General features: G+C 38.9%; 2 protein-coding genes across 11 annotated transcripts in view; both read left to right on the top strand.

Annotated features, from left to right (window-relative positions):
- Positions 1 to 10,977, top strand: part of JAKMIP1 (janus kinase and microtubule interacting protein 1) — a 161,726-nt gene extending 150,749 nt beyond the window's left edge. For 7 of the 8 annotated variants that reach the window (XM_010583472.1, XM_010583474.1, XM_010583479.1 and 4 more), the window contains 3 exons: positions 5,197 to 5,262; positions 8,354 to 8,398; positions 10,879 to 10,977. In XM_010583472.1, the coding sequence (XP_010581774.1) occupies positions 5,197 to 5,262; positions 8,354 to 8,398; positions 10,879 to 10,911 (144 nt within the window). In that variant the 3' untranslated portion in view covers positions 10,912 to 10,977. The remainder of the gene's footprint in view (positions 1 to 5,196; positions 5,263 to 8,353; positions 8,399 to 10,878) is intronic. The other variant, XM_010583478.1, reaches the window with a different exon arrangement.
- LOC104841662 (chromosome unknown open reading frame, human C4orf50) overlaps positions 10,978 to 15,443 on the top strand; it is a 40,740-nt gene continuing 36,274 nt past the window's right edge. For all 3 annotated transcript variants that reach the window (XM_010583468.1, XM_010583467.1, XM_010583469.1), the window contains exon 1: positions 10,978 to 13,038. The gene's annotated coding sequence lies outside the window, so the exon portion shown is untranslated. The remainder of the gene's footprint in view (positions 13,039 to 15,443) is intronic.

The raw sequence follows: 15,443 nt of genomic DNA, 5'->3' as shown, positions 1-15,443 counted from the left end.
GACAAATTTCCCATCATGAGGTGAAAGGAAATGAGGATTATGAGCGTTTAGGAGGAATCTTCTGCACATTAGGAATCTTCTGCTGAGAAAACTGTTTAATTTCCTGCTTTTGGGCAATTTGACAGCCATTTGTGTTTGGGAGCTCTCCAAGCATTGGGTTGAAGAGGATGGGCAGTATATGATCACTGCAGTCAGTGAAGATATAATTGATACAATTGGAAATGACTAATGGTAAACTTCCCTTTTACTCTGTTCAGTAAAGTAATGTCATATTTGGTGCCACATTAGGGGTGCTTTAGCAGACTTTCAGTCATATGCCTGTCTTCGCACTGTAGACTTCCAAGGGAAATGTATGCTTTAGCTGTCTGAACCTTCTGGATGTTCTCTCTCTTACCTAACTGTTAGCATTTTTAGGCTGTCCATCAGGGTTATAGCTGTGCCACCTGCCTTTGTACATATAATGTACATGTAACTACCATTAAGAAAAATTTTATAATGGAACTTCAAAGTCTGTTCAAATTGCAGGTAAGGAACAAGTAAGGCATATGTCGTGCATCTTTAGCATCTTTGTTCTGTGGCTGTCTGGAAGTGCAAATGTGTTTCACAGCTGAGCCTCATTCCTGCCGGAGCTGGAGTCGGTGTTGGGGCCGTAGCCCGGCCGGCAGAGCCATCTGCTGTTCCCTCCATACACCAGTACGGCCCTTTCGGCCCCGGCTGCTTTCTGGCTGCCTGCAGACACTTTGAAGTGGCAGCAAACTTCATTGCTAGGGAAAGGATGATTTCTCACGGAGGTGCCAGCCCTACTGAAATGGGTGCTCGTCCACCCCTCTTTCCAAAACTCAGGAGAGCTCTCTGTGGGTGAAAGTAGGGAGTATTCACAAACCTACCCACCCCTCATCCAGAAGTTTTGTGAAGTTTTATTTGCTATTGTAATAAAATCAATGACAAACTAGTATTCCTTGTTTTGGCGGGTTGGTTTTGAATGCGGGCGAGGTGGGCAGTGTTAAGAATCCACGTCCCTAACGTTTGCGCTCTTCCCTCTCATGCTCGCCTTCTCATTGCACTATTTTTGCCTGACTGTAGCTCTTTCTTTGCCTGTAGTAATTCCTCTGTATGGCCCCGTGGTTTGACAACACAGTGTTATTCCCACGAATCCTGTCAGTCCCGAAAAGGTGCACTCATGTGACGGAGGAGCAGCTATTAACTACAGGAACACAGGAATTGCTAGAACCCAGCAGAACCCCACTCCACTGTGTCCCTAATCCTCGCTCCTGCTGTGACCACCGCAGGGGGTTTAAAGGAAACACAAACACTGCGCTGGTTTTAGGTTGTCTATCCATATCTTCTATCCCTCCCTTTTTTAAAAAAAAGAAAATAAACAAAACAGCCTGTGGCTTTCTTTTCAACCGAGACTTCTCAATGTTTTGAGGGCAAGATATAGTAGATTTTGTTGCTTCCTCGCGTAGTTTTTTGTGCGGTTGAAAATGCACTGGATCTACCCTGCAAGATTCCTGTGAGCCTTGTCAAGGATAGAGCCAAATGCACCCTCTATAGTACAACTGTTATAGCTGTATATGACATAGTAGGAAAAGCTCGACTTACTGATCGATTTATGCCCTGAAGCATGAAAGCAGGTAGAATTTCTTGATAACAATAAAATAGTTCTGCGTGATTTGTTGTCACAGTTATGCTTTTGCAAACATAAACAAATCAGAATTCACTGAAAGCACCTAATCAAGTGTTGAAAATGTGAAAGTGAGTCCACAGCTTCTTGATTGCTAATTCTTGCAAATAAAAGGAACAGTAGATAAAGATGTAAGTGCTTATACTGAATCTCAAGAAGTCCTGCCTTTGGTCTTAAGTAGTATGTGTAATTTTTGTGTAATTTCCTTCTCAGTAGTTTAATATAACTTTTGACTGAGGAACATCTCTTGCTACTTCTAGAAGATACTTTTTTTGTTAAAGCTAGGATTATTGCATGTAGCTTACATGTATTTTTTAAAGTCATATTTTGGAAATTGTTATCTTTTTGTGATCAAGATAATGCTGTAAACGCAGATAGGTGCAATGGGGGAAAATAATTATTTTTATGTGTTAAATACTGTATGCAGATGTAAATCTGTTTTTTCCCAGCCAATAAATTGCATATACCTGTATATATTTTTAAGGCCGGCTCTGCAGTTAAATGGAAATAAATGAGTTAAATCTGCTTTTTCAGGATATATAAATAGCTGAGCTAGGCTGGTTATCTTCCAGTGCTGACCCTGTGCAATCAGAGGATATTAATGGGAATAGCTACACCCACTTCATCCTCCTGGATAATCCTCCCTACAATACTCCAGGGGAAAGCAAGTAAACAACTAGAAGTAAACAACGCCAAGCTTTGATACCTGATAGAAAACTCCAGCCCACGGCTGTGTTTTAGAATAAATTCTGACCTGTCCAGGTTTGAACTCTTAATTCTGTAGTAAAGAAGTTGGTTACAAAATCTTACTCATTTGCAGCGTAAGTCTTCTGCCGTTGTGATTTCCGCTCATATTAGGGGAATACTAGCTATTTAAACACTAGTCACCTGCCTTCAGCATATTATCCTTGGGTGGCAAGTCCGGAACAGGTCTACATATACACATGTATACATGTAAATATCTCCCCTACTGATTATATCCACCCTGTATGTATCTGCCTTACTGACATAAATCTAGTTCTTTTGAGGATTTTTTGTAGATTTCACTGCTAAGAAATTCAACCTTATGTGTATTCCCTTTCAAGCGCTACGTTGTCTTTGTATTTAAACTGATTTTTAGGAAAGTGTGTATTTCTTCACCTTAAAACTATTCTCTGTCTTTCATCTCACAAAGTTTAACAGTTATGATGAGTTACGGGTGGGAATTGGAAAACAGAAGCCTCAGCCCTTTTTTTTTAGAACTATTCTGAATAGCTAGAGAGAATAGCTGAATAGCTGTAATCTTTTGAAAAGATTGCAAATTCATAAGGGAATAATAACATCTCAATTTTTACTTAATTAACAGAATTCCCAAATCTGAAAAATGCCATCTTATCCTAATTAACATGTTCTTTTATAAAAGAACGCTTGCTGTAAACCCTGAGGTGAGAAAGCCACCAGATGTTTGGGGGCTTTTTTATTTTCCTTTGTTTCTGGAGACGAGTTCTCAGCAGATATTGAAAAAAATATCTCACATGATAAATCTTGAAGGTGAAAATGGTATTTAAAAATATTGCTTTTTTCCACTTACCTCACCATGGTCAAATTTTATCACAGAGCATAGCAGGACCTCCAGAGAATTGAAGTCTGTCACTCAGATCTGGGATGTGGTTGTAAGTAGGAATCAGCAAAACTGAAATGAGTGGGGGAGAAACAGGAGTGTAACCTGATGGGCCAGAGATCTCAGAGGTGATTACATCTGCCTGCTTCTCATCCCATGGCTTTTTACAGTGATTGTAATATTCCTGGTACATACAGTATATGAAGATGATAGCCTGAGAGATAGACTTGCCTTGAGCAGCGTGATGAAATATGAATCAATTCAAATGTAATAGCGGAAAAGTGAAATTAATACAGCTGTGCTTGGGGCATTTGTTACTGTCAGCAAAGCTGCAGGCATTTGTGTCACAGGAGGGTAATCTGGTTTGTGCTTTTGTATTATCTGGGGAAATCTCTGAGCATTGCAGCATGGTACAGTGGAGGTTTTGATTGACTTACTCTGCCTGTATAATATTCAAAACAGTCATTTAAGCAAAATCTTTTATTTTAAAACAGCAGCAACAATAACAAAGCTATTGTTTGTGACCTGTCTGCAATATTTGCGTGGAGAGTAGTGTGCCCTAGCCAAAGTGAACTGCAGGGTTGGATGTACCTCATCTTTGGGGTAGCTCCAGGTTAGATTTGCAATTTTCAAGGCAAACTTTGTGGTTCTCAAAACCAACATGGTCACTAGATCAGGTGCTGCCTTGCTGCAAATGTCCTGGGCTACCATGAGTGTGGAGCATTTCCCACTATCTGAGGTCTTTGAATTGAATGCAGGTAATCAACTATCAACATCAGCTAATCACAAAGGTTTATAAGTAATGATTGGATGTTGTTTTGAAAGAGATACTCTTGTTCAAATCAATTTGGGAGTAATAAAATAATTTGGGAGTGGTGCAGCAGCTGCTATATTAATTTTGTTGGCCTATGCATAGAAATTAGAGTAGATGGTAATTTCTCTTTTGAAGTTCAGGAACTGTTAATAACTTTAGCTCTTGTAGGCCAGGCAGAGGTCAGGTACTTAATCCAGAAAAAGCTGATAATATAAAGTTGCTCCTTGATTCCCCATGGCTGTTAGTAGGAGATTCCAGGTTTTTGCTTATAAAAAAATATTTATGAATCTACTTTATCTGTAACAAGTACAATATACTAGATGTGTAATAAAATGCATCTTCTTAATGTAGAAGCCCAGAAAAATAAAAATAATAATAATTAAAAAAAGGCATAACTTATAGAAAGGAAACAAGGGGACAGAAGATAGGATATGTGGACCTAACAACAGTCGTATTTTTGGAGAACCTTTGTGGAACTGAACAAGGAAAATCCTTAAAAATACAGAGAGCTATGGTGAAGGAGACATTCCCTCTGACTGGTGGGAGGTGGCTGTGGTTATAGGATGGAGCTGAATCTCTGGATGGTGTCGAATCTCTGGATGGTGTCTTGGTGATGAACTGAAAAACTGTGTGCTCTGTTTTTACAGTATAGTGTGACTATGCCAGAAGCATAGTTATGTTTTATAGGAAACAAAAATAGAGAGTTAAAATTAAATGTAATAGTATAGTCTGCTGACTGTCCAGGTAAGTAGAAAAACTTCTGCCAGTTGCAGAGAAAGTAGTGTTGTACTTCCAAAAATTTTGGTGCTAATTGGAATTGTCTGTGTGTACATGTTAAAATTATGGTTAATGAGTGGTGATGAGTAGACTTCCTGGTAGTAAACATGATGTTCTGAATGTGCAGCTTGTTTAAAATGCCATGGTTTTATGGAAACATGGAGCAATCCTGCCATGGACATGCCTAATATAAATGTAAAGGAAGTGTTACATTAGTAATGGGCATTTGTTCTCTTAATTTTTAATCTATTTCTTATCTTTTTGATTCATATACTTTTCAAATTAGATATAATAATGCCTACTTTGCTTTTTCTGTTCCAGCGAATTCGAGAACTGGAAGATAAAATAGAACTTCAAAAGAGGCAACTCAAAGAAATTGAGGAAAAGGTAAATAAATGCCTGAACAATGCCAATGGGTTTTTTTTCTATACTAATTTATTTTCCTCTGTTGCATTGATGTTAATAGTACTTAACCTAATATCACAAAATCTATTTTAAAACAAGATAAAATTTGAGTTCAAGCTATTACTGCATGAAATGAAGCTCTGTCCCTAGTTTGTTCAAAATTATTTGCTATCTGGGTTTTCTATCAAGTACAGAAAGGAATCAAGGGCTCTGGAAAGACACTAGACCAGAAGGGGGAGGATTTGCTGTGGTTCATATCAAGAAACAAAGATTTGTCTCTGACAGAATTGGTTAGCTCGGCCCTGTTCTTCAGATAACATTGCTTTGCAAAACTTGCAAGTACTGAAAATTAAAACAAAGTTAATGAGGTGCATGGGACAAACACTACAAACAAATATTTCTTGCTTTAAGATAGAAACAAGTTCCAAATTAATATCCTGGATCCAAAATTTCTCCTCTTTTGAGGAAGCTCTGATTGAGGCTTAAGACAGCAAGTATATTTGCATCACTGTGGTCCCAAACAAGAGGTGGCACGAGGTTCCTGGACTGTGGGCTCAAGTGTTTCCCAGGTCTGTGGAGCTTAGGCTGTTCTGCAGGGCATGGGCTGACAACGGGGCTTTCTCTAAGCCCTAGCAAAGTGTTTTAGTTAAGTTGCTTTTGCTAAACCAGTGCCTAGATCCCAAGATGAGTCACATCATCTCAGGTTCGTTTTCTCTGGTATATATGGGTACCTAATCCTACATAAACCTGCTGCTGGGCTGAATGGAGAAGTTAGTGGAGTTTTCAGTCATTATTTTCTTCTTTGGGGATCAGAATGGGGTAAAAGAGCAAAAGGAAGGCTTTCGGAGGACTCTGAATGGGAGTTGGAAGAGGTCAGTGGTGTTTGCAGAACTGAGAGAGGCTTTGGGGATCAGCTTGCTCTATGTGGGAAGGTTTCTTCCTCACCTCCTCACCACTCACTAATGTCACTGTCCCTTCATCGGGGGCTGGTCTGTCTGCATCCATCGGGAAGGCAGTGGTCGCCATTTCCACTAGCAGAGAAACATAAGCAGTATCCTCCCCTTAAAGGGCTCTTTTGCTGCCTTTGCCCTCTTCTGCCCCAGACCACTTCCATACCTGAAGCTGTTCCTGCCTAACAGCCAGTGATGTCTAAGATGCTACAGTCAATTCCTCAAAACAGAGAAAACTTGAGGGATATGTGTCATGGTTTAACCCCAGCTGGCAATTAAGCACCACGCAGCCGCTCGCTCACTCCTCCCCTCCCTGTGGGATGGGGAGGAGAATTGGAAAAAAAAAGTAAAACTCCCGGGTTGGAATAAGAACAGTTTAATAATTGAAATAAAATAATACAATAATAATAATTAATAATAATAGTAATGAAAAGGAAGGTAACAAAAAGAGAGAGAAATAAAACCCAAGAAAAACAAGTGATGCACAATGCAATTGCTCACCACTCACTCAGCAAGTTCCCAAGCAGTGATCAGCCCCTCCCAGCCAACTCCACCCAGTTTATTATTGAGCATGACATCCTATGGTATGGAATATCCCTTTGGCTAGTTCGGGTCAGCTGTCCTGGCTGTGTCTCCTCCCAGCTTCTTGTGCACCTGCTTGCTTGCAGAGCATGGGAAGCTGAAAAAAATCTTTGACTTAAGATAAGCATTACTTAGCAACAACTAAACCATCAATGTGTTATCAACTTTATTCTCATATTAAATCCAAAATACAGCACTGTACCAGCTGCTAGGAAGAAAATTAACTCTGTCCCAGCCAAAACCAGGAGAAAAGGTGATACCTCTACATGTTGATTATTGCAAATATTAGTGTTTATCTACCTATTCTAAAACATCAAAATCTCTAGATGTTGCTATTGCCAAAATGTAAGCCTTTAATGCATTGCCATTACAGTTTACAGAGTAGGTATTGGATTAGACAGACTGCTAATTTTGAAAATGGAAGTTAGCATTATTTGTGCTAGTTCATCAGTTGAATGGATGGGGAAAAGTGTTGGAAAAGGAACAGCTTAATCACAAGCTTAGCAGAAAGCTGGTAATGAGTTAAAATGATTAATGTTCTCTTTGCCTTAATGTTACATTAGCAGGAGATCTCAAAAAAGCTTCATCATTTTCTATTATCAACCTTCAACTCCTGGATGGGTGGAGGGCTTCCTTCTACCTGTATTACATTTGATTTTTTTCCTTGAGATTAAATCCCATTCTGAATTTGACTGCCGGAAGGAAGATTGTGTTGTCAGAGAATCAATGAATGATATACTTCTACTTCATTGTTCTTCTGAGGGTTTAATATGTCAGTGGGTGCAGACTGACACCTACATGCTGCTGATACTGAGCACAATAATTTCTTGTGGAGAGGAGTCTTATGCTTTTGAAGGAACAGCAGTATTTATAGCCAAGCCTTATTGCTGGCTGTAGCTAAAGGCAATGCACCACTTATACATACTGTGTCATGAGTATGGCTTTTTAATTTCCTTTAAGAATGGATTCAGTTTTTAAGTTTTATGTAAAATTCTGTCAGATCAGAACATAAGGATGACGGCATTTTCCCTATAGATTTTTCAGCAAACTGTCCTGCTTCTAAAGGCTATACAAAAGAATAATGTAAAATCTCAGTTGATGCATGATGAACACATGCTGTTTAAACACATCAAGCTTTTCTCATAACTGATTCTCTACTATTTAAGTTGCATTTAGTTTGTGCCCTTGGCTTGGTAAGTCTTGGTTCAGGAAAGCTTTCAGGTGTGTAATTGTAAGTACTTGCTTAACTGAGTCACAAAGCCAAGCCTAATATTTCTGAAGTTACATAATCTACAAGTGTTATTGTTTGTAAAGCTGCCCTCAAATACTGAATTTTGTACCCTGTTATCTCTTTTTACAGTAAGGTTGGTATACTATATTTCTCTTTCAGATCAACTCAATTAGTATTGATGTAAGAGTAACTGATATAATGTCATTGGATTTCATATTACATATCTTACATCTTTTTTCTTTTCTTTTTTCCTCATTTTCTTTTGATCTTATGTTATAGTTTTTGTTCCTTTTTTTGTTTTTTTCACTAGCATTCATTCTGTGGCCTTGATGACACAACTGAGCCAAGACGTGTGGTTGGTATTCTTTATATTTCTTTGTAGTCAGTTTTTAACTCTTATATTTTGCCATGTTTTGAGAATTGTCTTCATAAGACCCTGAAACTGTGGGGGAGGGTATACTGGTTTTGCTTGCACAGAGAGGAAGAGTCACCTATAAAATCCGACTTGGATGCCTTCAGTTACCTTCCTAGACTTCTGCAGAAAGTCGCTGGGTTTTCAACGAGAAATGAATTTGCATTCTAAGACACTGACTGCCCTAACTGCAGTAGGTGCTTTTCAATTCTGCAGAGCAGGTACATTTTGTCTAAAGTTTCAGCTATTGCTGCAGGATCCTATCTTCTGTCATGCCAGATGGAGAGGTGGCAAACACTGTTTGGTTTTCAGTTTTGTTTTCTACAAAGCCCTGTAAGCACCACCACCCATGCAAAAAAGGCGTTAATTTTACTTCCTCAGGATCCTTGAAGCCATGAAATACGTAGGAAATAATAACCTAATTTCCCTTTTCTGAAATGATGTGAAGGTTGCAATGTGACTGACCCTCCATGTGCTCATGCAACATGGAAAGGGCGAGGATGAGAAACCTCCATGTCTCTCCCTTGAGACACTACCATCATTCCCACTATCCTTTCCACAGTGTCCTGATCCATTCAGCTCAATGCAAAAGACAGAGTGAATTTCTTCAGCTATAGCAGGAGCTGTAGTGGCAGTGCTCACCTTTCACATAGAACAAGAGCGAAATACAATTTAGAAAATGAGTCTTAGCCCTCTTCCCTGGAGCAATGCAAGTTGCACCCTGCCTTTCAGGAAGGATGGTAACTCAACAACCTAATGGTTGGAGGATTAAGCTATGGTTTAAAACTATGGAATATTTACACAGCATTTTTGTTGTTGTTTTGTTTGTTTAGTTTTTTGTTTGTTTTTAACAGAAAATACACAATGTTTTTACCTTTACAATTTGCCCAAGTTTTTTCTTCTTTGGAATCTGTTGTGAATTATATTCATGGAATCTTCTTATAGTAGGAAATGCAGTTAATCAACTCCTTTGAAACTGCATGTGATGACAATATTTACCCAAAAAAGCTATTATATTTACCTTATATTAAGCTTGAAACAGTATTTTCTTCTGCCCAGTTCACAAGTACTTTTGAGAAATCAGACCTGTATTATCATGGGCTCTTTTGGGGGTTTATTCAGCTCCCAATACATTCAATTATCATCTTCCTGTTGATGCTCTTGGGAACTGGCTCTGGTCTTCCATTACTAGTGTTGCTGCATATGTTTTATATTTTGCAATAAAATGATGATAGATGCATATGGGTAGAATGTAATCCAAGGGTGCTGTTGATTTGTTACAAGTGCAGTAGCTTTCTTTTGGTTGCTAGATGGGTGTTGAAAACTAGTTGAAACTGAGCAATATTTTTACAGCATTTTGAACATTCCTTTTGAAATTTCCTTTATTTTGTCAAAAATTGAGCATACGCTTATAAAGATGTGTTTGAAGAAAGGAGGAGCCTTGTGGTACACTATTCACCTTACCACAGTTTGAGTTGAATTTTCTGTTCTGTGGAGATTGAAAATGACAGACACTGCTTTGGTTAATGTAAGTCTGAAAGAGCAATGTTAAAGGAAGTCACCAAGCTATAGTCTGGAGTTTCATCCAGTTTTTTGCTCTGGTCCTGCTTAGAGTTACTAACATCTGGATGAACATATTTGTTTTTAAATACTGTGAAGAGCATACTGGCCACATTTAGAGACACTTTATAAATATTCTATAAACTTAGTGAAACACCAGCATTTTTAAAATTCCATTTAAAATATTTTGAGATAATGTTGCTTCAAAAATTTTTATGAGTTCAAGGCTTAGGCCTGATCTATACGCTTCTGTGTTGACACAGCTGAAAGTATTATGGGTCCCCTTTGGAAAAAAAAAAAAAAAGAAGAAGAAAAAAAAGAAAAAAAAATTACCAGTATAATCTCCAGAAAATACATTGTGCTGATATAACCTGCTATTCTTCCTGTTAACAGCAACTATTTAAGTAGTTAAATTCAAGGTTGGTTGCAAGCATTTTGAGGGGATAACACAGGGATAATGGCTGTGTAGACACATCGCTACTCAACTCACATTTCTAGGAGTGCATGCCATATTGTGGTGCTAGTGTGGAGGGCAATTTCCTTTAATTCATCTTGCCAGAGGTGAATCTGTCTCTGATTAATGTAACACAGCAAAGCCTATTTTAAGAGACTTAACTGCAGTTGGACTCTTGAACATTGTTCATTATTTCAAGACAAACCAGGTGATTTACTGGTAGTAATTGTAGTTCTTGTTATTTTGAAGTTGAATATAAAACTTTTAGAAAGGGATTGTGGTGTCTGTGTATTTAGGGCTGGATGCAACACTTATTTCTAAATTAATGTTATCTCTCTAAAACTCAACAGGCTTTTTTCTTGTTTTTGTTTTGTTGTTTTTGTTTGTTGTTTTTTTTTTTTGTATACAGGCTATTAAAAGAACCTATGGAGTGAACAGCTGAGTCCACGTGCAAAAATACAGAAAATATTTATAGAGCAGCTTTAAATTGGTGCATTTTTTTTTCATAAAACAGTTTGCATAATACTTGAAGCTGCAAAATATTTGAATTTAAAATTAGAGATTTTTTTTAAGATATAGCTTCAAGCTGGAATGATTTGATAATCAAATAAGGACCAGCACATCATAAACACTGAAAAAAGTCTAAACAGAATTTACACTCTCACACCAATCAAACACTGGAAAAAATACAAGTGCAATTACTGGCTGCTATGTGAACTGTTATCTACCAAATGGTTTTCTTACAGTACTGAGATCTTTGTCTCCATACTGCATGCTTTCAACAAACGTGGTTTGCATTTCACCCAGGAAACACAGAATCTCCTTTTTAATATCTATATAAAAAAGCTAAGTGTTTGACAATAAGTTCTCTATAGTAAATAGCTGACAGGAAAAAAACTGTTCAAAGTTGGAAACAAATAGAGATTTACAACCCTGCAGTGGAAAAATTCATATTAAATTCATAAGTTGGAAATCCACAGATGGAGAAGAGATGGGTTTTGGAGGAAGGCAAGATGGTAGATTGAACTAAGAAAACTTTGAAGTGGGTAAAAACTGCATAGGAGAAAAGATTTTTTGAATGTTTGTTGAAAATTAAGGCAATAACTTGTAAAGATAGCACTAGAAGAATGGAAGATCCTGAGGTGGCCTGAGAGGTCAAAAAAAGAGAATGCATGATGCGCTGTGCTCAGTTATCTCTTCAAGAAGAAAGAGGGGCTTGAAGAAATGGGTGTGTAGACAAATGTGATAAGCAGAGAAATAGTTGGAAATAAATATTTGGAAATCGTGGCATCCTCCCAGGTGAAATAAAAAAATGTTGACATTAGCTACCAGGAAGCAAAAATGGCACAACCTCAAGCAGCAGAGGTAGATAAACAGTCAAGGACATTGAACACCTGAACTGAAAGAAAAATTTTGGGTGAAGCACAGAGTGAAAAAATGAAACTTGAAAAGAGTTGTTTAAGATGGAGAATGGTTAGAAAACTCAGAAAGTTTAGGCTTTTCTTTCAAAGAGGGAAAAGCAAATCATTGTGTCAGAGCTGGAAAGGCAATATGAAGAAATAGATAATTTTAATTATTTCTGGAATGTTGAGGCACGCTGAAAATATTAAGAGCACAATATTAAAAGATAACTTTCTCCTCTCTCACATTTTCTTGAAAATCATCTTTGTGTTAAAAGGGCTACATAGAAAGCTACAGAGAAACAAGTCTGCTTCCATGGACACACTGAACTCCAACATGAACATAGAGTGGAATAAGATGGTTACGACAATACATCACATAAAGTGGAAATCATGATTGAAAAAAATAAGATAAGGCAAAGAACAATCAAGGCAGCACAAAGAAAACTGAGGAAAAGATTTCTCATAGCAACTGAATATCTCACTGTTGAAGGTGCAGGAATCAGCCTCAAAAGAAGCCAGTCTTCTCAGATAATTTTTAGGCTCTGAAGTAAGACCAGAGATGTACTCTTCACAAAGAATCACCAAACAAGATCATTTACCTGCTGAAGGAGCTGAGGCACTCCACAAGATTGATTCAGTCCGATGCAGCAAACTGTGGCTTGTGTGAGGGACTGGATAACCCTGTTTCCTGGTACAAAGCACAATTCAAATTGGAAACAGGGATCATGCAGGACTTTGGAAACTTGATCCCCAAAAGAATGTATTGCTCACAATGCATTCTTCGAAAGGAGCAAGCATTTAGAGAATGTGTTTTCAAATAGAGATTTTTCATGGTTTAGTTAAAGCTTTTAGCAGTGTGATGACAGAATGTGGAAAAATGAGGTCTTCACTGCAAAAGGAAGAGTTTTGGCATTACTCTGAAGAGAAGGACCGCAACGGGAGATAAACAGAGCTTGAGATAACCAAACCAGGTGCTGATGAAGGAACAGAAATTGCAAAGTGATTCACTTGGCAAAGAAACACTCTTTCTTCTCGTAGACATAGTTTTGGTCATCACTGCTTTGGAAATGAAACTATAAGCACAAACATGGGATAGTCAGAGCATGTGGCTGCAACGGTAAGCGCACTGCAGGGACAGGAGATGGTCTTCTCACAAAGTAGAAAAGGTAGGAGCAGTTTTGTTTTCTTTTGTGTGTGTGTGTTTTATTACATTGTAATTCACACGTGGCAGTTGTGTCAAAGGAACTGGCTGATTTGGGTGACATTTTCCACGACATTCAGGATGTTTTTATTCTGCTCTGAGCTAGCAGGACTTGTAGTTTTGGAAAACTACATATATCATTCCAGTCTTACTATCCATTGGTATTTATTATAGAGCTGCGAACAGCTCTATAATGTGTGTTAACTGACTCGATTCAGTCCATGCAAGATGCTGGGCCTGATTTTCACGTTCTGTGACACAGCTTTTAAATCACGTGTCCCAGCTGTATAAACGAAGAAGGAAACAATAAGTTTTTCATTTCTGATATCAGTCATAACAGCTTTCCTGGTTTTATGCTGAAGTACTCAGTAGTTTTCAGGATGAAGCATCAGAAGTGTAGAGCTTAATGGATCATGAGGTTTGTGATCAGCTTTAGAAATTGTTGTATTAACTTTCATTATATCAGTGAATAAAAGTGCACTTACAAACAGGAACATGTACTAGAAATATGTGAGTAGAAATCAGTGTAATGATTTTAAGTGTCAGTTTATTTCCTGCCTGGTCCATCCTCACTGCTTTTATCTGTTGGCTACTTTCTGCAAAATATACCACTAAGAATTTTTGTTTTTACAGCTTATGAGTTGGATATTAGGCGGGGGCACAGCCTAATGAAAGTTACATTAATTTGGCTTCCACTGTAAATTGTTAATGAGCAGAGTTACAGTGTTCACTGTTATTATATATTCCTTTTGCATTAGTGTTGAGGGAAGCCCATTGTCAGGGAGCAGGATGTTTGTTCACTTTACAAATAATAAATACAGATAAAATATTAGTGTCTCAAGGAGCTCAAAATCAAAGATACTGTTCCATTTGGGAAATTATACAGGCCAGGGGAGAGCCATGATTTCGTCTACAGGTCTCAGGAATGCATGGTCTCTGAGAAGCAAGGCTTGCTAAGTCTAGAGAAGATCACAAAGTGGTTTGAACTGTGTTGTCCATGTGGATTTATACTTCGTTTGTCTTTCCACACTTGTAGCTTTTAAATATGGCTTCTCAAGGGACCGAGGAGTGGATGAATCTTTTCAGCTCTTTGTCCTTGTGTGGTTGACATAAGGCCAGTGAGTGATATAATTGGCCAAAAGAATAAAATTCTATGTAATTCATTATATGTGTGAATAGCACATATCAAAACATGGGACAATAAGAGAAGAACTATTTGTTTATCCTTTTTGCATTGATTTTGTGCTATTTTCTGCTCTTCAGTGGCAAAAATAAATGTTACTTTTTTTCTTCTTTTTCTTTGCTCTATAGATTCAGCACCTGTTTACAAAAAAAAGAAAAAAGAGAAAAGTAATTGCATTATTTTCTGGAGAATAGGCCCAAACTCAGTGGTTGAATTCCAATTACAGATCCAATTCCAAATCAATACAAATGTAGCAAAAGCAAAGGCATTTCACAGATGTGAGTTATAGGACTATACTTATGTCATGGTTTAAGCTCTGCCGGCAACAAAGCACCACGTGGCCACTTGCTCAATCCTCCTCCTCAGTGGGATGGGCAGGAGAAAATATAAGGAAAGGCTTGTGGGTTGAGATAAGGACAGGACACTCACCAGTTATGGTCACGGGCAAAAACCAGACTCAACTTGGGGAAAAAAAGCAAAATCAATTTAATTTGTAACCAATCCAATCAGAGCAGGATAACAAGAAATAAAACCAAATCTTAAAACACTTTCCCCCACCCCTCCCTTCTTCCTGGGCTCAACTTCACTCCCAATTTTCTCTACTGCTCCCTGCCAGCAGCACAGGGGGATGGGGAATGGGGGTTGGGGTCAGTTCATCACACGTTGTCTCTGCCGCTCCTTCCTCCTCAGGGGCAGGACTCCTCACTCTTCCCCTGCTCCAGCGTGGGGTCCCTCCCACGGGAGACAGTCCTCCATGAACTTCTCCAACATGGGTCCTTCCCACTGGCTGCAGTTCTTCACAAACTTCCCTGGCATGAGTCCTTTCTGTGGGCTGCAGTCCTTCAGGGACAGACTGCTCCAGCGCAGGCTTTCCCATGGAGTCTCGGCCATCTTCGGGGGTATCCATCCCCCTGCTCCAGCGTTGGGTCCTCCCCAGGCTGCAGGTGGGCATCTGCTCCTCCCCTCCCCTCCATGGGCTGGGGGGGACAACCTGCCATCTCACCACGGGCTGCAGGGGCAGCCCCTCCTCCCCCGCTCCTCCTCCCCCTCCTTCTTCACCGATCTCAGTATCTGCAGAAGGTTTTCTCTCACATTCCACTCCCCTCTCTGCTGCAGGTTTCTCCTTCTTGAATCTGTTATTCCAGAGGCACTACCACCGCCGCTGATGGGCTCGGCCTTGGCCAGCA

Source organism: Haliaeetus leucocephalus, unplaced genomic scaffold, assembly GCF_000737465.1.
Source record: "Haliaeetus leucocephalus isolate CR32 unplaced genomic scaffold, Haliaeetus_leucocephalus-4.0 Scaffold906, whole genome shotgun sequence".
Classification (NCBI taxonomy): Eukaryota; Metazoa; Chordata; class Aves; order Accipitriformes; family Accipitridae; genus Haliaeetus; species Haliaeetus leucocephalus.
The sequence above is the reverse complement of the archived record's forward strand: the minus strand, read 5'-3'. Positions and strand labels throughout refer to the sequence as shown.